This window comes from Triticum urartu, chromosome 3A (genome assembly GCF_056163025.1).
Source record: "Triticum urartu cultivar PI428250 chromosome 3A, HENAU_Tu73, whole genome shotgun sequence".
NCBI classification, from domain to species: Eukaryota; Viridiplantae; Streptophyta; class Magnoliopsida; order Poales; family Poaceae; genus Triticum; species Triticum urartu.
In genome coordinates this window covers 330,359,893-330,380,354 of record NC_141875.1, presented here as the reverse complement: position 1 = coordinate 330,380,354, position 20,462 = coordinate 330,359,893, and the positions used below count along the sequence as shown (strand labels likewise).

The 20,462-nt window shown below is 47.1% G+C and overlaps 1 protein-coding gene across 1 annotated transcript; it reads left to right on the top strand.

Moving 5' to 3' along the window:
• Window positions 1-2,589: 2,589 nt before the first annotated feature.
• LOC147979615 (bZIP transcription factor 44-like) lies at window positions 2,590-4,021 on the top strand. The gene has a single exon (XM_087547020.1). It carries the CDS (start codon window positions 3,302-3,304, stop codon window positions 3,764-3,766), a length of 465 nt encoding a protein of 154 aa, XP_087403146.1. The 5' UTR covers window positions 2,590-3,301; the 3' UTR covers window positions 3,767-4,021.
• Window positions 4,022-20,462: the final 16,441 nt, after the last annotated feature.

Below are 20,462 nucleotides of genomic sequence, written 5' to 3'. Positions count from 1 at the left end.
AATATCCGCACACGAAAGAAAGGTAGAAATGACCACTGGAGGAGAACGGAGCGCCAGATTGCAAAACGGACAACGGGGAAAATGCTCGGATGCATGAGATGAACATGTATGCAAATGAAATGCACGTGATGACATGATATGCAATGCATGACACACAAGCAATGACAAGGCAAACAACAGCGAATAACTGACGGACACCTGGCACATCGGTCTCGGGGCATTACATCGGTGCATCTGTATTTTTTCTCTAAGAATCTTGCTCAATTCTCTTAGGGTGGCCTTCAGGATACAAAGGTTCCCGAGTCATTCTACCAGTTCTAGTAGCCACTCTAACAGCATAATCATTATTCTTACTATTCAATTCATTGAGCAAATCATTTTGAGCTTTAAGTACTTGTACTACTTGAGTGGTAACCATAGAAGCATGTTTACTAATAAGTTTAAGTTCATCTTTAACATTAGCCATATAATCACCCAAGTGTTCAAGCATATCAGCACTGTGTTTTAATTCTCTACCAAAATAAGCATTGAAGTCTTCTTGCTTAACCATAAACTTATCAAACTCATATAAGCATGGGCTAGCAAACTTAGTAAATGGGATTTCAGCTTTATCATAGCTATAGAGAGAATTTACCTTTACTACCTGTGTCGGGTTATTAAGACCATGTATTTCTTTAATAGGAGATGGATTAAAATTATGCATTTCTTCGACAGGCGGTAAATTAAGACCATGTATTTCTTCAATAGGAGGTAAATTATTAACATCTTCAGCTTTAATACCCTTTTCTTTCATGGATTTCTTTGCCTCTTGCATATCCTCAGGGCTGAGAAATAGAACACCTCTGTTCTTCGGAGTTGGTTTAGGAATAGGCTCAGGAAGTGTCCAATTATTTTCATTAGTCAACATATTATTCAATAGAATTTCAGCTTCATCCGGTGTTCTTTCCTTGAAAACAGAACCAGCACAACTATCCAGGTAATCTCTGAAAGCATCGGTTAGTCCATTATAAAAGATATCAAGTATTTCATTTTTCTTAAGAGGATGATCAGGCAAAGCATTGAGTACTTGGAGAAGCCTCCCCCAAGCTTGTGGGGGACTCTCTTCTTCAATTTGCACAAAATTATATATATCCCTTAAAGCAGCTTGTTTCTTATGAGTAAGGAAATATTTAGCAGAGAAGAAATAAATCATATCCTGGGGACTACGCACACAACCAGGATCAAGAGAATTAAACCATATCTTAGCATCACCCTTTAATGAGAACGGAAATATTTTAAGGATATAAAAGTAGCAAGTTCTCCACACCTATCGACACGAAGGCCAAGGTTTCTGCTCTTGACGGCTCGCGAGCGCAAGATGCTGCGTTTTACCGCTCCATCGTGGGAGCTCTCCAGTACTTGACGCTTACTCGGCCGGATCTGTAGTACGCCGTTTAGCAGGTGTGCCTCCACATGCACGCTCCTTGCAAAGCTCGTTGGAACCTAGTGAAGCAGATCCTTCGGTATATTCGTGGCACTACGACTTTGGGTCTTATGTTGACAGCCTCGCCCTCGACTGACCTCGTTGCCTACAGTGATGCTGACTGGGCTGGTTGTCCGGACACACGACGCTTCACCTCCGGCTACTACGTCTACCTCGGACCCTCACTCATGTCGTGGTCGTCCAAACGACAACCCACGGTATCCCGCTCCAGTGCCGAGGCTGAGTATCGTGCTGTGGCCAATGCCGTCGCCGAGTGCTCGTGGATTCGGCAGCTACTCTAGGAGTTGCTCCTTGACGTGTCGACGACCACCATTGTCTACTGTGACAATGTCTCTGCGGTCTACCTCTCCGCCAACTCAGTTCATCATCGTCGCACGAAGCACATTCAGATCGACATCTACTTCGTGCGTGAGCAGGTGGCTCTTGGACGCATCCGCCTACTTCACGTTCCCACCGCTCAGCAATTCACCGACGTCATGACTAAGGAGTTACCGACGCCTACATTTGAAGAGTTCCGGTCCAGTCTATGCGTCACAGGTGACGTTCGACTGCGCAAGGGGGGGGGGGGTGTTGAACATAATATGTAGGCCTACACACATGTATATGGCTAGCATAATCTCCTACCGGCCTCGCCTCTACTTTTCTTGTATATATGAGGCTGAGGGCTACACTTGTACATATATATGTGTGTTCTGCACCCGATCAATATTGAGAGTTGCATTGCCTTCAAACATACTCGTCTCAGATATGAGCCGGATATAAGGAATGCCGCTCAGTCCGAGCGTTTGCCCCGGCTATGAAAAGCCCTATTGGGTGGCCAAAACTCGTTCGGACACTGACCAGACAGGCCCGTCTGGGTGTTTGGGTGTCGGTATGACACCATCCAGTTGGAGATGCTCTAATTTACTCTTTGGTTGGCTTTGGGTTTTGAGCAGCGGAAGGCTCCTCCGTTCTTTGCCTCTCGCTGTCTCCCTCTGCTTTTGCTGCCTCTTTTCTCACCACCAGCGCACCGCACCGCAACACGCCACGCCTTTGGCTTTGGTTCTTCCCCACCCGCCCACTTAACTCTTAAGCAAACGCCCCTCCTCCCCGCCTATAAATTGCGTCCCTCTTCCAAGCCCCAATTCCCTTTTCCCCCTCTCTCTCTCTTCTCCCGTCTCTGGAAGGACTTGGATTCTTTCTTTTCTCGCAGCAGCAACGCCACGCTGCTGCTCTTACTTCCTGTTGACCACAACCACCCTGCTCCCACCTTTCAAGTTTGAACCCTCTTTGCTTGGCATCTACCACCTTTAGTTCCCTGTGCCTTGGAGATTCTGTGTGAAAGTATCTGATCATACAAGATCTACCATCTAGCTTAGTACTACTCTGTTGGAATCCTTGCGACGAAACCTAGCTGTTCAGGGCGATACTCTGCTGAAATTTCCAGTCAGAAACCCCCTTGTTCAGGGCGTCACTCTGCCGAAATTTCCTGTCGGAAAACCTTGCAATCAAGGGCAACACCCTGCTCAAATATTTTCCCCGAGAATTCTCGCTTGGTCAGGAGAAACTCTGTCCGATTTCACAGTAAGAAACCTTGGTTTTTGAGGGGAGACTCTGCCGAATTTTTCTCTTGACCAGCTCTGCTTGTATGCCGCTGCTTTTATGATAACATCCACCGTCCTCGTCCAGTCCTTCTCCGTCGTCTTCCTCTACTGGTTCTACGTCTTCTCATAATCAACCAACCCCGGTTAAACCAGAGAGTTCACCTGCTTATTGTATATTGTTTTAAATATTTGTTGGTGTAAGAAACAAAGTAAAGTAATCAAGTGGTGTAAGGAAATGGCCTCTCCCGGTCCCGGCACGGCGTCTACCGTCACGTCGTCGTCGGCCGGCACGGAGGCGACACGGGCGCCGCCTGCGGCGCTGACGGAGGAGAGGAACCGCAAGCGCAAGGAGTCGAACCGGCTATCCGCGCAGCGGTCGCGCGCGCGCAAACTGCTGCAGGTGGACGAGCTGGAGGCGGAGGCGGCAGCGCTGCGCGCCCGGAACTGCGCCGTGGCAGCGGCTGCACAGGAGGCCGCGCGCCGGTGCGCGGTCGTTCAGGCCGAGAACGAGCTCCTGCATGCGCGGGCGCTGGAGCTTGGCGCGCGCCTCGAGTCCCTCGCCGAGCTGATCCAGTACATGGACGCGGCCGCCGCCATGGGTGCTTCCTCCATCCCGCTCGCCGGCGTCAACGGCAACGCCTTGCCCCAGCAGCCGATCCTGCAAACGGAGTTGTACTGCAACTACTCCTACTACTGCTAGCAGATCGCATCATGTTGGTTCCATGTAGTAGCTCTGTGTTGTCTATGCGTCTAGTATGTGCTTATGCTTTTCCTCCCAGCCGTCCCAGGTAGAGTAGTGTTATTTGGGTGGGCAGGGTCAAGGAAATTAAAGAGTGGTTGTACGTGTGTCGGCTGACTTTATAGTGTGACATCGACGGCAACGACAATGTGTGTGGTTTATTGGATGCCCTCGTGGAACAAGCAACGCTATGTGATGTGTATTATTTTTCCTAAAGCTGTTATCACATCGCCTATCACTCTCCAATGGAGAAAAGAGTAATAACTGACCATGGGAAAAAGAAAGATGGACGGCTGCAAGTTGTGATTGTCGTACGTGGAAATGCATTATGCACGGAGCGCTTCACAAAGACGTTATGTATAATACGGCTGACAAGTGGCTTTCGCGACATCGGTGAACCTTAGGTGAGGGGATTTGCTAAACCCGCCTATAGATGCTCTTAGCACCTGGATTCGCCCGTCAGATCACATCAGCGATGTGGCAATGATATAGGACCAAGCCATATGAAGGTCCGATCTTTACGAATGAAAGGTGGATTTGAGAAAAAACATAAGGGTAAATCAAGAGGAACACGAGCGAAACACACAAATCAGCACACATAGATGCAATAAAAGATATATATAGATAGATACTTGATCCAAATCATTTAGAAAAGAGATGGAACAAAATAGGATTGGTCACCAAGTCCTAAGACAAGGAAGACTTGATTTTCATGAAGGAATCTTTACCCGTATGTAGCCATAATACTACTTGGAGTCTCTCCCTCTCAGGAAGCCTTCATCTTCATGAGGACCTATCTCCAATGTAGGAATCCACAAGAAAAGATATATGAGCTAAGCTCTATCGTTTGAGCTCTATCTTAGCTTACCTATCTTCAATGGTGGAATCCCATAAAGGAAGAACACATGCTATAGTGAAAACCATAAAAAAAAAATTGTTTTCATAATTAATCTGATCCTTCCATCCAACGCTAGATGATGCTTTGCATAAATAAATGGGTTTTTTGTTTTACAGAAATAAGTAGGACAAGGAAAAGTATCGAATTGGTTTAATTATTTAAGTTATTTTATATACATTGGCTTTTGTTTTATGCGGAGACTAACAAAAAAATCTATAGAAAATCAAGCAGGTACGGGGCAGAAGAAACGAAGGAAGATGCAAGGCGAACCTACTCTAATTTGATTAGAGATAGTTAATCATATGTACGTGGGATTTAGACCAAACGAAAGTATTCACATTTATAAACATCTCCACATCGATGGAACTGTTTGCTAGCGAAATGAATGATGTCATTAGAGTTGTGGACACAGTGATGTGCGACAAGTCCATGGATGTGTCGAGCAGAGGGTGAGCTACGTCGGAGGGACTCCAACCAACCACTCGTCGAAGAAATTCCTTCCTAATGATGATTGCAGGGACGATGGCTTCCCAACGGTCCTCTCGCTCCTCCGCCACAGCCTCACCCGCTGGGTTTTCGCTCCGAATCCCAACGGCCAGATAACGTCCCTCGGTCGGCCACGGTTTCCGGTTCATCTGCTGCTCCCGGGGCGCCTCTCCCGGGCTGTTCCCGTCCTGCATCTGAAGACTTGGAGCCAGATGGCGATGGATGGATGGTGGTGCGGAATCATCGTCCGCGGCGCCGTTATGAAGATGCTCCCGCCGTTAAGCTCCAAGATGAAGCCAAGCATAGGATTCCCCGGTGACTGGTGGGGCTCTGCTTTAAATGCTTGGATCCTGGCCACATCAAGTCGGCGTGCACCGGTTATATACGCTGCCATAGCTGCTGGATCTCAGGACACATCGCGAGAGACCGCCCCTTCCCCAGCCCCTGTGGCCGAGCTGCCCCCGATCCATCCAGATCCCGCCGTGCTCTACCTAAAATCGGCCCGCAACCGAGGCTGCCGCCGCCCGTGAGTTCTTTCTCTCGGCTGTTGCCCCCCCCCCTCGCGACATGGCTCACTACCCCCCGTTGGCCCGTGAGCGTTTCCCGGGTGAGGTGCTCACTCATGGGGATCCAGATCTAAGGCCGGCTCGGGGTGGAGGCGTCATCTCCCGCACCGTGGGAATGGACGCCCTCGAGGCAGATTTCCGCAACCGTGCGCTCCACGCGTCGGTGCAAGGCCGACGGCCTGCGGTCTCTCTAGAGGTGCTAGTGCAAGCTCTGGAGCGAGGCTGCGAGGTGGAGAGGCGACACCTCAGGGTGGAGGTCACCTATCCGACCGACTTCTTTATCTCATTTGCATCCACGACGGACTTCGACCGGGTGTTCCGCCAATTCGGCAAGATCTGATGCGCAGGGGCGCCCATCGCCTTCCAGCGCTGGCACAAGAGTGCTCAAGCCTCGGGCGGCAAGCTTGAGTTCTTCTGCAAGATTGGTACTGAGGGTATGCCAGCGAGTGCCTGGGAGTGAGACTCGCTTAATCAGCTCATCAACAGACTCCAGGGTCAGTTGGTCGAGATCCTTCCGCAAGATGACCGCTGGCAGGTAGACGTCACGGCCAGGATGCGCAACCCCTCCGGCATCCCCAAGGTGTATGATCTGGAGATCCCCGAGCCGGAAGGCCTTCCCAATGAGGTGGACGTGGACTAGCTTACGGCGCGCGCCGTCGTCGGCCCCGCCCTCTGAGCGTCGGACCTTGATCCATCCGCTCATGATTCACGTGCTGGATGTGGTGGACCGCATGGTGCCATACCTGGAGCTCCATCCTAACTACGAGCCGGACAACGACGAAGACCTGACTAGGAGGCATGATTACTCCTGAAGCTGCTTCAGGGGGCGGATCGATGAAGAAGGGTGGGGAAATGCTATCCGCTCTGGGGGGGGGACACCCCTTTGGTGGACCGGGCGGCTTGGGCATCACCGGTGATTGGGCAGCCAGAGGGTCAATGGCCACCTCGCTCCGGCAGGAGGTATGGAGCTCAGGCCCATGTCGGTCTCTCCAAGCGGTGCCAATGTCACCCGCAGGCTCGAGGGCGGCTTCGTACATGCCCATCGGTGCGGGCCGCTCCGTCGCCAGATCGACGGCTTCTACAGCGGTTGGCTCGATGGCGTTCGCGGACACCCCTGACAACCTCTCTTCGGCTGGGGCCACAGCGGTGGGCGCGGAGGCCGTGGGACGAACCCCAGACCGCGGCTACAGCTTGGGGCATTGTGGCCCGTCTCCACGGAGGCTCTCATTCAGCATGGCGGCCGGCGACGACTCTCAGCAGGATACGAAGGGGGGCACTAATGGACCGGCGTGCGGCGCCTCACCTGGCTCGGGTGTGCTACTCCCTCCGCTCAAGATGCTGGAGCCCACGGTGTTCCGGTCGGACGAGCAGGGGAGCGTGGTGAGCACGCCCTTCACTATCCCCCTACAGCCGGATCAGCTCCTGCCTCGGGTGGACGCGGCGTCTGCACCCATGGGGACGGTCGGCCCGCTGTCTACCCCCGATGCTCTCCTGGCGGCGATCGGGGCTTCACCCAGGCCATCAATCCTGGGTCCCCGGCCGGCTGCCTCTACCCCAGCAAGGCGCAAGAAGACGTTGCCGCCCAAGTTCATGCCACACAGGAGCGCATGGATCTCCAAATTGAACGGTGGCATGCGCCAGGGGCCGGTCGAAAGGGCTCAACCCATCCTGCTGCATAGTATGGGGGTGATCAAGGCGGAAGAGCACTTGTCTCTTGAAGCTCTCGATTCATACCTCAAGCTGTTCGACGCGCCTCTGGCTCCTCAATGCATCAGGGCGGTGGCGGCCCTCTTCGACCCTGACGGTGTGGCCTTCGACGAGCCGGCTCACGAGGGGCTCTCTGCTTTCAAGCTGCTGGAGTGCGTGGAACCGTGTGGTGCATAGCTCTCATGTTGTTGCTGTGGGTCGCTTCCTTCAATTGACATGTCTCTTAGTATAGTGGTGTGGAATGTAAGGTGGCTGAATAACCCGGCCAGGCGTAGTTCCATTTGTTTGTTCATGCAGACCTGTAATGCATCGTTGGTCTGCTTTCAAGAATCTAAGTTGTAGGAGGTAGACGTTCTAGTGGTCAATCAAACTCTAGGGTCCGGCTTTGATGGTTTTGATGCTCTTCCTGCGCAAGGCACTAGAGGAGGGATTCTGCTGGCTTGGAGATCGGACCGCTTGAGGATCTCGAATGTTCAGAAGCGGGAGTTCTCCATCTCGTCCACAATTACATCTTTGGCAAATGGCAAAGCCTGGCTGGTCACGTCTGTGTACGGGCCACAAGAGGACGGGGACAAGATGAGATTTCTGGAGGAAATCGAGCGTTTGGGGGAGCATTCTGCTTCCATGGATAATTAACAGGGATTTCAACCTTGTCAGGCACGAGGATGAGCGAAGCAATGGGAGGGCCAACAGAAGACTGACGAACAAGTTTAGGCACTCCATTAACAAACTAGGATTTCATGACATGCGCCTTGTGGGTAGGAAATTCACTTGGTGCAACGGGCAGGAGAGAACCATTATGGAAAAATTGGACAGGGTGTTGTTCAACAACGCCTGGGAGGACTTGTACCCAATCAGCGACATGTTGCCCTTGAGCACCAATGTCTCTGACCATTGTCCGATGCTGCTTTCCTGTTCTTTGGACCGACCAAGAGCGTTCAAATTCAGATTCGAGAACTATTGGTGCAAATTGCCGGGGTTTCTTGAGGTGGTGAAAGGAGCTTGGGAAGAGGAGGTTTCCAGCACCAACCCGATGCATATTCTCAGTACGAAGCTTCAACCCATGGCCAAAGCGCTCCGGAGATGGGGTCAAAGGAAACAGAGTGCCTTCAACCTTCAGTTTCAGATTGCTAATGAAGTTATCCTCCGTTTGGACACAACGCAGGAGGCACTACCTCTGTCCACCGAAGAAAGGAAACTGAAGGCTTTTTTGGAAGGCAAGTGCCTGGCCCTCGCATCATTAGAAAGAATCAGGTTGAGACAGAGAGCCAAAATCAGAGATCTGAGAGAAGGGGATGCCAACTCCAAATACTTCCACCTCAAAGCTAATGGACGCATGAGGAAACACCTCATCCTTGCCTGCAATTGGGCGAGTGGGTGGCAACCTCAATGGATGAGCACTACAAGAAATATGTCAACTTGTGACCACCAGTATTGGTCACTGAATGGTCACAAATTTCCATTTGTGACCTTTTTGTGACCAAAAACATAAGGTCAAAAGCTGGCCGTCGTAAACTGACTATAGCGACCTTTCTTCTGGAATGGTCGTAGACGTTTATGACCAAAATACGTCTACTGTGGTGTTTTGGTCACTAGCAACCTCCCCAGGCCACGTAGGCATCCAGCGTGGCAATCTGACGTGGCACAAGATTCAGCCCGGTCCAATTCGGTTTTCTGCATGGGCCTAGCCCAACAATTCAGCCTATTTGTGTTTTTTTTGTCTGTCAATTTTTGGTTGGGTTCATGGGCCAAGCCCAATATTGCTGCCTTTTTATTTCCAGGGCGTGATCCTTTTTTAGACCATTTATTTTTTGGGTCGCATCTATTTCTCAATTGGGCCTCAGCCTTTTTACAGTCCATTTCCTTAATTTTTAGTTTTTTCCCTATGAATATTATTTGGAAAATGCCCATTTTAGATGCCAAATACTATTAGGTCCCACTTGTCAGGTTCTAATTAAAGACAAACCAGGTTTCAATTTCCACACAATTATTTCAGTCAGAACAGCAAAGAAATGAAAATTTTCAAACCACATGCCAATTTTGGCTAAGAGCACAATCTTTACATAATTCATTTCACCATTACATGTGATACTATCACAACATATAACTACTACTACAACTATACTCCTGACTTCACTTTCAGGCTGGAGCTTCTTAAATGAGAGGAAACACCATTTCTGGATGTGTTCGTACAAACTGAACGAAGGCATCTAACAATAACCCAAAAGAGTTAGAAACAAAATAAAAAAAATATAGAAAGCAGCTACGGACTAAATCATGAAGCATCTCTACATGTAACATGTAACAATAATAACCACCACCACAACCAAGCTCACAACAGCAAGTCCACAGAAAAAAAAACTCTGTAAAGCAGTAAAGCCCAACTCTTATTGTTTAGCAGGCTGCACCTCTTTCCTTCTCTGCCGCAGCAGCAAGAAGCAGCCACACAAGCAGCAGTAGCTCAGCAAGCTTCCAGGAACAGCACAAGGGAGCAGCAGCTGCAGTTCCTCCTCTGTTCAGCAGCACCAACAGCAGCAGCTCCCCGCCGCAGCCTGACTCGCATGCAGCCCAAATCCACTGCCGCCTTCTTCCTCCTCTTCTTCACGCCACAGCCGCCTGCACCCTCCTCGGCCGCCCCCTGCGCAGTTATATCCACCCCAGGGACACGAAGCAGGACAAGAGGAAGCAACTCCCTCCCTGCCGCGTCGCAGCTCCTCGAGCCCAGCCGCACCGCCGCCGCCACGCGCACACAACCTAAAATGAAGCATATAAAACATCAAACAAAGAAATAAATGGCAAGCAGTATAAAAATTAAGGTAGCACTAGTATATTTTAACTAAGCTTGCAACCATCAATATAGTTTGCTTATAAGAAAACATACGGTCTGATGCTTATGTGCTACTAGATTACTACAGACAAATTGCAAACTATGCACTCAATTTGATACTTGCTTAACAGTTTTAATGTAAACCAACAGTTAAACCTGAAAAGATGCAAAGCTGAAATCTAACTGATGACTGTAGCAAGAGTGCTCCCAGCACAATATCACAATTCTGCATTTCTAACTTGTACTTGCAACATTTAATGCTAGCAAGAACATATGGAGGCGGATATAGTTCCAGGAGATAGTACTTTAGCCATTGAAAAAACAAGCAGTTTACTGAGATAGGGCAGTGGTAGAAATACAATCAAAGTTACTCAATCATAAGGCATGTGAGCAGGACATGATGAATATGGCATGAAACACCAGCAATGCAATACTGCAACCAAATTATCATAGTTCAATATCTTTGCTCAATGGGAATTAATTAAGGAAGGGTTCAACATGCCAATGCATTTTGGTGTGGATATTCTGGACTTTGATGCTGCTAGGTTCATTTGTCAAATGAATACATCAGGAACAAAGTGCGAGCAATAGCAATAGAAATGCATGTGTACCTCATGCAGGAGTGGAGGTTGGTGTAGGCGAGGGCGTCGTCAGGGTGGCCGGAGACGGCGAGGCAGCATTTGATGGACGAAATGTGTTGACATATACTCAGCTCCGTGTTGAATTCGACCGGCCAATCCCAGCTCTTAAATCGGCTTGCAGATCGACGAACACTTGGCCAATCTGCACAATAATACAGAGACAAAACAATCAACTTGCTGCACACAAGAGGAAGAGGGGATTTCTTTAGAAGAGAAACAGAACTAGACATAGAGCCACATCCCACATTAATAAAAAATTTGCAGCAATTGTAACATAGAACAAGGACAAATGTTGTATGGATATGAACGGCAGGATAAGTGACTACTGGTGAGAAAACTGAAGTTTGCAAGTTCCCTACTAGTCTCCCGACGCGGGTACTGGTTCATCAAACAGCATGGATCACAAATTGCTTGAAATAAACATGCTAGAACAAGTAGTTGTTGGTCCAGTGAATCCTGGAGAGCTTATTTCTCATGAACAGATACTTGCTAGAACAAATCACAAACAGACAGTGTGCAGGCAGGGTACACAGAGACCAGGAGAAGCAGGGCGTGGGCGGCCGCAATTTCACAAACACCATACAAGCAAACTCCATTACACAATATGCAGTACATAGGAAGTAATCATCATATTTTCACAAAAACAACATACAATGCAGACATATATACTCACACAAGAAGATCACTGCCTGCAGTTTTATTTAGATGACATACACTACAAAAATCTTAAGAGAAAAATACTGCACCGAGCAATTTACTTCATGATTAAGCGACATGCTTGTCCAGCGCATGGCAGATGGACTGAAACAACAACAACAATTATGAGGATCAAAACACCACCTAGATAGATGCTCGTTGTTGATCAAAACTATCAAGCAGTGCACGACCAAACAATCTACACATTCACTAATCAATCCAGATTACTATCCTATGACCGAAGAAGCAAATGCCATACCAGGAAATGATTAAACACATAGTATTAGTAGCATGTCCAAAATCCCAATTTTGACATGCGCTAAAACGACAATTTGAATCAGATTTGGTTGTCTCATATATAACATGCAGTTCAACAATACACAGCATACCACATTTACCACTAACTAACCAAGCTAATTAAGGTAGGCACGGTCATCTAGAAATTAGTTTAACACAGATTCGTAGCGCTGATATCAAAAGGTTGCATCAAGTAAGGAGCACATATTGACATATAGATGAACTAAGCGACTGATAGGAGCAATGCAACTGAAATCAAAAGGTTCCAGATCATGTACGATGGTTCTATATTTCTATCAATAGATGAGCAATGCAAAAGAAGAAGTAGGGTCACCAAACATTCTGGATAAACATGGACATCAAGCAAACTGTGTACGATATATAGAAGAAGCTAATTAAGACAGCTCCTGCAATTCGAATCCATCATTTTTCCCACAGATAAGATAAGATGCAGATCAACATTGCACTAGTACATTGATTACCCTTGATAGATGGGGCTAAGATAGATATCCACGGCCATCCAGGAATCAATTAAGCACAAATAGAAGAGAATGGTAGGATATATATATATGACCAAACTAAACTGAAAGTCTGAAACCACAAGTATGCATGATGATACAGTACAGTAAAATAAAAAGACTGATAAGGAGAGCACAACTTCAATCAGCAATGCAAAAGGACCCCCTTGGATTGAATCGCTTGGTCAACAGCCTCGCATGGAATCTCGATCGATGAGGTGAAGTCGTCAATCAGAATCAGATGATGGATAGGGTCCCTCCTGCAGTCAAGCCAAGGAATTGGATTCAGCAGTCAGATCAGATCCATGGAATCATCCTTTTCATGTTGACAGTCAGAAAAGAAGAGAAAGGTTTGGAGTTTGGACAGAGACGGACCTCGGAGATGTAGATGTGGTCGTCGCAGTTGTCCGTGAGGCTGGCGAGCTTCTTGGGGTCGAGGAAGCGGGAGAGGACTGCGACGGCGACGTCGATGTGCTTCTTGGGGTCGAGGATGAATCACCTCTGTTTGGTCGTGCCACGGGTGCGCCGCCACCGACCGGCACGTGATCGAGGACAGGATCCGCTCGTTCAGGGCCGGCATCTTGGTCTTGGGGGCGGCGGCCGTGCCGCTGCCGTTGTTGGATGGCTCCTTGGTGGAGGCGGCGACCGCGACTTCTTGTGAGGGAGCCATGGATGAGTGGTGGGAGGGAGTGGGAAGGGGATCGAGGGAGAGGCAGATGCATCTCGCTGCGCACACCGGATCTTGCCGGACAGGGGTCTTCGATTCCCGCCTGAGGTCGCCAGGATCGGGCGCCGGAGGTGGCAGCGGCAAGGGAGGAGTGGAGCGCTAGTGGATTGGGGATCGGGGAGAGAAACCCTAGAGGCGGCAGAGGGAAGAGAGAGAGGGAAGCGGCAGAAGGAAGGGTGAAGAGGAAGCCGATCTGGATCAGGGAGGGAGGGTTGGTGGGAGAGGGACGAGAGGTGAGCGAGAGACGCTGGATCAAGGGACTCATGGAGAGTGTGGACGGCTCAGATCGACTACAGGGGGGTGATCCGGGGGCTGCTTCCTGATTGGTTCAAAACATGAGGTATTTATTAAAATTAGCTCTTAGTGCTAAAAACAGGGGGTTTTGTGAAGCAACTAGCAAAATTATTTTGCAAATGGCATCACTAAAATTTTCACTTAGTTTATACCACATTTTACGGATGATCACCAATTTGTATGCAGCTTCGGTCCTTCTAGCTATTTTTGTTCATTTATACAAATTTCCACTGATTCGGCAGGAAGCGGGTCAAATTTAAACTGCAGGTGCCTCACATTTTGCTCTTTATTTTTTACAAAATTCATTTCTAGGTACATAAGTATCTACTTAATCAGAGAAACACCAAAAAATTTCCAAGATTTAACCACTAGCTAGGAACGGTCATTTCCGTCGTTTTGAACGCGTTTTGAAACGGGCATAAAAAATTCAAAAAAATCAAAAAATTGGGAAACATTCGCATTGTGTCATTATATGTGGCCAAGTTCCCAGGAAAAATAACAAACTTGTAATACGACAATTATTTTAAAAAAGTGTTCTCAGAAACGAGCTATCACGTGTGGAGATCAATGGCTTTCAAGCCAAATGATCAATCTTATGGCCACATTCATGGCATAGTTTGTTCAAATGATCTCATATTGTACACAAGGGTGCATATTGGAATGGAAAACAATGTTGCCTAAGGAAGTTTTCATTTTCTTTGGACAAAAAAGCCATTTTCCATTTTTCGAGTGCCCAAAAGGAGGTTTTTTTTATGAAGGACCTACAATATATTTATTGCAAAATTGGACCAAATCATTTTTCTAAAATACTAGGACATATTTAATGCACAATTGATCAAATGGTTGGGTTTCAAAAGTTTTTATCCACCTCTCGTGAAAAAGACAAATTTTCGCCGATTTAGTTGGAAGTGGGTCAAATTTGAACTGTAGCTGCCTTGTAGTTTGCTATTTATTTTTTTCAAAAATCATTTCTAGGTACATAAGTATCTATTTAATCATAGAAACACCAAAAAAATTCCAAGATTCAACCACTAGCTAGGAACGGTCAAGCCCGCCGTTTTGACCGCATTTTGAAACGAGCATAAAAAATTTCAAAAAAATCAAAAAATTGGGAAACCTTCGCATTGTGTCATTATATGTGGCCAAGTTCCTAGGAAAAATAACAAACTTGTAATACGGCAATTATTTTAAAAAAGTGTTCTCAGAAACGAGCTATCACGTGTGGAGATCAATGGCTTTCAAGCCAAATGATCAATCTTATGGCCACATTCATGGCATAGTTTGTTCAAATGATCTCATATTGTGCACAAGGGTGCATATTGGAATGGCAAACAATATTGCCTAAGGAAGTTTTCATTTTCTTTGGACGAAAAAACCATTTTCCATTTTTCGAGTGCCCAAAAGGAGGTTTTTTGTGAAGGACCTCCAAAATAATTGTTGCAAAATTGGACCAAATCATTTTTCTAAAATACTAGGACATATTTAATGCACAATTGAGAAAATTGTTGGGTGTAAAACGTTTTGATCCACCTCTCATGAAAAAGACAAATTTCCGCCGATTCAATTGGAAGCGGGTCAAATTTGAATTGCAGCTGCCTCATAGTTTGCTATTTATTTTTTCCAAAAATCATTTCTAGGTACATAAGTATCTTTTTAATCAGAGAAACACCAACAAAATTCCAAGATTCAACCACTAGCTAGGAACGGTCATTCCCGCCGTTTTGACCGCATTTTGAAACGGGCATAAAAATTCAAAAAAAAAATCAAAAAATTGGGAAACCTTCGCATTGTGTCATAATATGTGGCCAAGTTCCTAGTAAAAATAACAAACTTCTAATACGGCAATTATTATAAAAAAGTGTTCTCAGAAACGAGCTATCATGTGTGGAGATCAATGGCTTTCAAGCCAAATGATCAATCTTATGGCCACATTCATGGCATAGTTTGTTCAAATGATCTCATATTGTGCACAAGAGTGCATATTGGAATGGCAAACAATGTTGTCTAAGGAAGTTTTCATTTTTGTTGGACGAAAAAACCATTTTCCATTTTTCGAGTGCCCGAAAAGAGGTTTTTTTGTGAAGGAACTACCAAATAATTGTTGCAAAATTGGACCAAATCATGTTTATAAAATACTAGGCTATATTTAATGCACAATTGACAAAATGGTTGGGTGTAAAATTTTTTGATCCACCTCTCGTGAAAAAGACAAATTTTCGCCGATTCAGCTGGAAGCGGGTCAAATTTGAACTGCAGCTGCCTCATAGTTTGCTATTTATTTTTTACAAAAATCATTTCTAGTTACATAAGGACCTATTTAATCATAAATACATGGTTTGGTGGCGATACGTCGAGGTTTGGGCGGTGGCCGAGGGCCCCAACTCTAGAGCGCGTAAACTCGCATGCCCGTCGCGTGGTCACCGCGTGACCGCAATGTTGCCATGTGTTCTGGGCGGCCTAGGCATGTCTAGTGGGTTGGGCACTCCACAGGTTGGTGCTAGGAAGAAAATTACAATATAAGATTCTCACGAGGAGACTGATCGATGCTCAAACATGAATTAGCAGCCAAGTGTTTGATTAGCGGTACGGGAAATACACATGGCCAATGGGCGTGAGTTTTGGATGAGGTTGATCATCTACTAAGGAGAATGTCTTCACAAATTTTGAGCTCAAAAGGAGGATCCTAGGTGGTACTTGCTTTGCAAAGTACCACGCTGGACAAAAATATGAATGTTGAAGCTGGGCTCAAAATAATGAATGGAGTGAGCTAAAATTTTGTGGAGGATGGTTATTTGGGCATAGGAAAATATTGTAGAAAATTGATACCATTTGGACATGCCAAAGTAGTACTTCCTTCACAATGCTCTTCTATCGACAGAAACTTGGGAAAACTAGTGAGAGAGATTGGATGAATGAAATGAGCTCAAAATTGGTGCAGGTAAGTTACTTAGGTATGGTCACGCCTTGGTAAATTTTCAGATCATTTGGGTAAGCCTAGCTAGTACTTACTTCACAAAGCTTCTCTCGAGGTAGAAACTTTGGAAATTTCCTGAGAAAGATTTACTAGGAAAATTGAGCTGAATATTATCATGTGGCAATGATTTGGGTATGGAAGAGTGCCTGAAAAGTTTGAGGGTAATAGGAGGGGTATATAACACTTACTTTGCAACGTGCCAATTTGGCCATAAAATATAAATTGAACCTGGGCTCACATAGATGATTTGACTGAGCTGCAATTTGGAGGAGGGTGATAATTTCGGCATATGAAGGAATTGTATAAATTTCATGTCATTTAGAGATATAAAAAAGGTACTTCCTTCACAATGCTTCTAGGTGGACAAAAACTTTGGAAATTTGCCGAAGAAGATTTGCTAGGCAAATGGAGCTGAATTTTGTCATGCGGTAATGATTTGGATAGGCAAGAGTGCCCAAAAATTCCGAGGGCAATCAAGAATATAAAAATAGCACTTCCTTCATAAAGTGTTGTTGTGAACAGAATAGGAAAATGAATATTGTTGAATTAGTTTTGAACTAGGCAAGGAAGGATTTTTACATATTTGATGAAGATATGCCCCAAAGAATTTATGAGATTTTTTTGGGAATTTTGGGAATGATAGAAATATAGGTTGCTTCACAACCTAGGGCAAAAACTGCCACATGGACATGACACATAGGCAAAACTGATGAGATGGCGCCTAGTCATCACAACTCACCACAATCTACAAGGCTATGACCATCTATATTGGTCATTAACAACTAGAAATAAGGCAGCGGACTAGCACTGTTTGCTTTGTGACCATTTCGTGTAAGGAAATTACGACCTTTCTGACCAAAATGGTCGCAATGGTTTAGGGTTTGGAGCCCCCTGAATAGCTTTTGACCAATTGGTCTAAAATGGTCATAAATTTATGACCAATTCTTCGAGGGTCACTGACAGAAGGTCATAAGTTGAGATATTTCTTGTAGTGGAGAAGATGGATCTGACGCATGATTTCTATCATAGTTTGCTTGGTGTCCCTACTGCTAAGCAAATGAACTTAAACCTGGAGTGCCTGGGTCTTGGCAAGCTTTCTGCATCAGCAGCAGCATAGGACCTGGAGGCTCCTTTCTCCAGAGAGGAAATCAAGAAGGTGGTGAACGACATGCCCTCTGATCGAGCCCCGGGACCGGATGGATTTTCAGGGCTTTTCTACAAGTCATGCTGGGAGATCATTGAGGATGATTTTATGGCAGTATTGGAGGTGCTCCACTAGGGACACTTCTCTTCTTTTGGATGACTGAACACTTCCATTCTCACTCTCTGTGACTCCCCCGATTTGACCGTACACTAATCATACACGCAAACGTGTACGATCAAAATCAGGGACTCACGGGAAGATATCACAACACAACTCTACAAATAAAATACGTCATACAAGCATCATATTACAAGCCAGGGGCCTCGAAGGCTTGAATACAAGAGCTCGATCATAGACGAGTCAGCGGAAACAACAATATCTGAGTACAGACATAAGTTAAACAAGTTTGCCTTAAGAAGGCTAGCACAAACTGGGATACAGATCGAAAGAGGCGCAGGCCTCCTGCCTGGGATCCTCCTAACTACTCCTGGTCGTCGTCAGCGGGCATCACGTAGTAGTAGGCACCTCCGGTGTAGTAGGAGTCGTCGTCGACGATGGCGTCTGGCTCCTGGGCTCCAACATCTGGTTGCGACAACCAGGAAGAAAGGAAAGGGGGAAAAAGGGGGAGAAAGCAACCGTGAGTACTCATCCAAAGTACTCGCAAGCAAGGAGCTACACTACATATGTATGCATTGGTATCAACTGGAATAAGGCTATTATATGTGGGCGGGACTGCAGAAAGCCGGAATAAGAGGGGGATAGCTAGTCCTTTCGAAGACTACGCTTCTGGCAGCCTCCGTCTTGCAGCATGTAGAAGAGAGTAGACTGAAGTCCTCCAAGCAGCATCGTATAGCATAATCCTAACCGATGATCCTCCCCTCGTCGCCCTGTGAGAGAGCGACCACCGGTTGTATCTAGCACTTGGAAGGGTGTGTTTTATTAAGTATCCGGTTCTAGTTGTCATAAGGTCAAGGTACAACTCCAAATCGTCCTATTACCGAAGATCACGGATATTCGAATAGATTAACTTCCCTGCAGGGGTGCACCACATACCCCAACACGCTCGATCCCATTTGGCCGGACACACTTTCCTGGGTCATGACCGGCCTCGGAAGATCAACACGTCGCAGCCCCACCTAGGCACAACAGAGAGGTCAGCACGCCGGTCTAAACCTAAGCGCCCAGGGGTCTGGGCCCATCGCCCTTAGCACACCTGCACGTTGCGTGGGCGGCCGGAAGCAGACCTAGCCTAGTGGCGTTCCAGTCCAATCCAGCGCGCGCCGCTCCGTCGCTGACGTCAAGAAGGCTTCGGCTGATACCACGACGCCGGGATACCCATAACTACTCCCGCGTAGATGGTTAGTGCGTATAGACCAAATGGCCAGACTCAGATCAAATACCCAGATCTCGTTAAGCGTGTTAAGTATCCGCGAACGCCGACCAGGGCCAGGCCCACCTCTCTCCTAGGTGGTCGGAACCTGCCCTGTCGCTCCGCCTCAAAGATCCACACAGAGGGCCGTTGGGACAAAGGTCCTTTCAGCCCCCAATCCGTGAATCACTCGCGGGTGCTCCACAAGCCGACCCGTCTTTAGTCACCACATGTATCATGTATAAAGCATATAGTATATACCCGTGATCAACTCCCGAGTGATCACGGCCCGATAGTATAGCATGGCAGACGGACAAGGATGTAGGGCCACTGATGGAAATACTAGCATCCTATACTAAGCATTAGGATTGCAGGTAAAGGTAACAACAGTAGTAGCAAGGACAGGCTATGCATCAGTATAGGATTAACGGGAAGCAGTAACATGCTACACTACTCTAATGCAAGCAGTATAGAGAAGAGTAGGCGATATCTGGTGATCAAAGGGGGGGCTTGCCTGGTTGCTCTGGCAAGAGAGAGGGGTCGTCAACTCCGTAGTCGTACTGGGTAGCAGCGGCGTCGGTCTCGGTGTCTATCGAGAGAAGAGGGGGGAGAAACAATAAATATTTAAGCAAGCATATGCATAGTGATGCATGACATGACAAGTAACGGCGTTAGAGGTGCCCTATCGCGGTATGAGGTGATACCGGTGAAGGGGGAAAACATCCGGGAAAGTATCCCCGGTGTTTCGCGTTTTCGCACAGATGAAACAGAGGGGGAAAGTGGCGTGTTCGCTATGCTAGGGATGCGTGGCGGATAAACGGGCTGCGTATTCAAATTCGTCTCGTCGTTCTGAGCAACTTTCATGTACAAAGTTTTTCCATCCGAGCTACGGTTTATTTTATATAAATTTTAAAAGATTTAAATCATTTTTAGGATTTATTTATTTAATTTAATCAACATTATCTAGAATAGTGTCTGCTGACGTCATCATGACGTCAGCAGTTGACCAGGTCAACCTGACAGGTGGGTCCCGTTCGTCATACTCTGCTTTAATTAACTAACAGTTAATTAGGTTAATTAGTGATTAGGTTAATCTAATTATAATTAATTAACTGAATTAATTCCTTAATTAATTAATTAACTAATTAATTAATTATTTTTATTTTTATTATATATTTTTTTAATAATTTTTTTTTCATTTTGGGCGTGGGGCCCCCTAGTCAGTGGCTCATCCGAGCCTCCAGGGGCTAACGGGCGCGGGCCAAACGGGGCTGCAACCGAGCGGAGCCCCGGGGCGTTTGGGCGCGAGCGCCGGCGGCCAGGGGCCGCGACGGCGACCGGAGCGGGGCTGGGACGGCGAGCGGCTGTGGCGCGAGGCGAGGCGGGGCGATGGCGCGGGCGGCGGAGGAGCAGAGCAGCGGAGCAAGGCCGAGCGCGGCGGCCAGGCGGGCGAGCAGCGGGGCCGGCGAGGAGGGGCGGTCGGCGCAGCGAAGCAACAACGATGGCGGGGGGG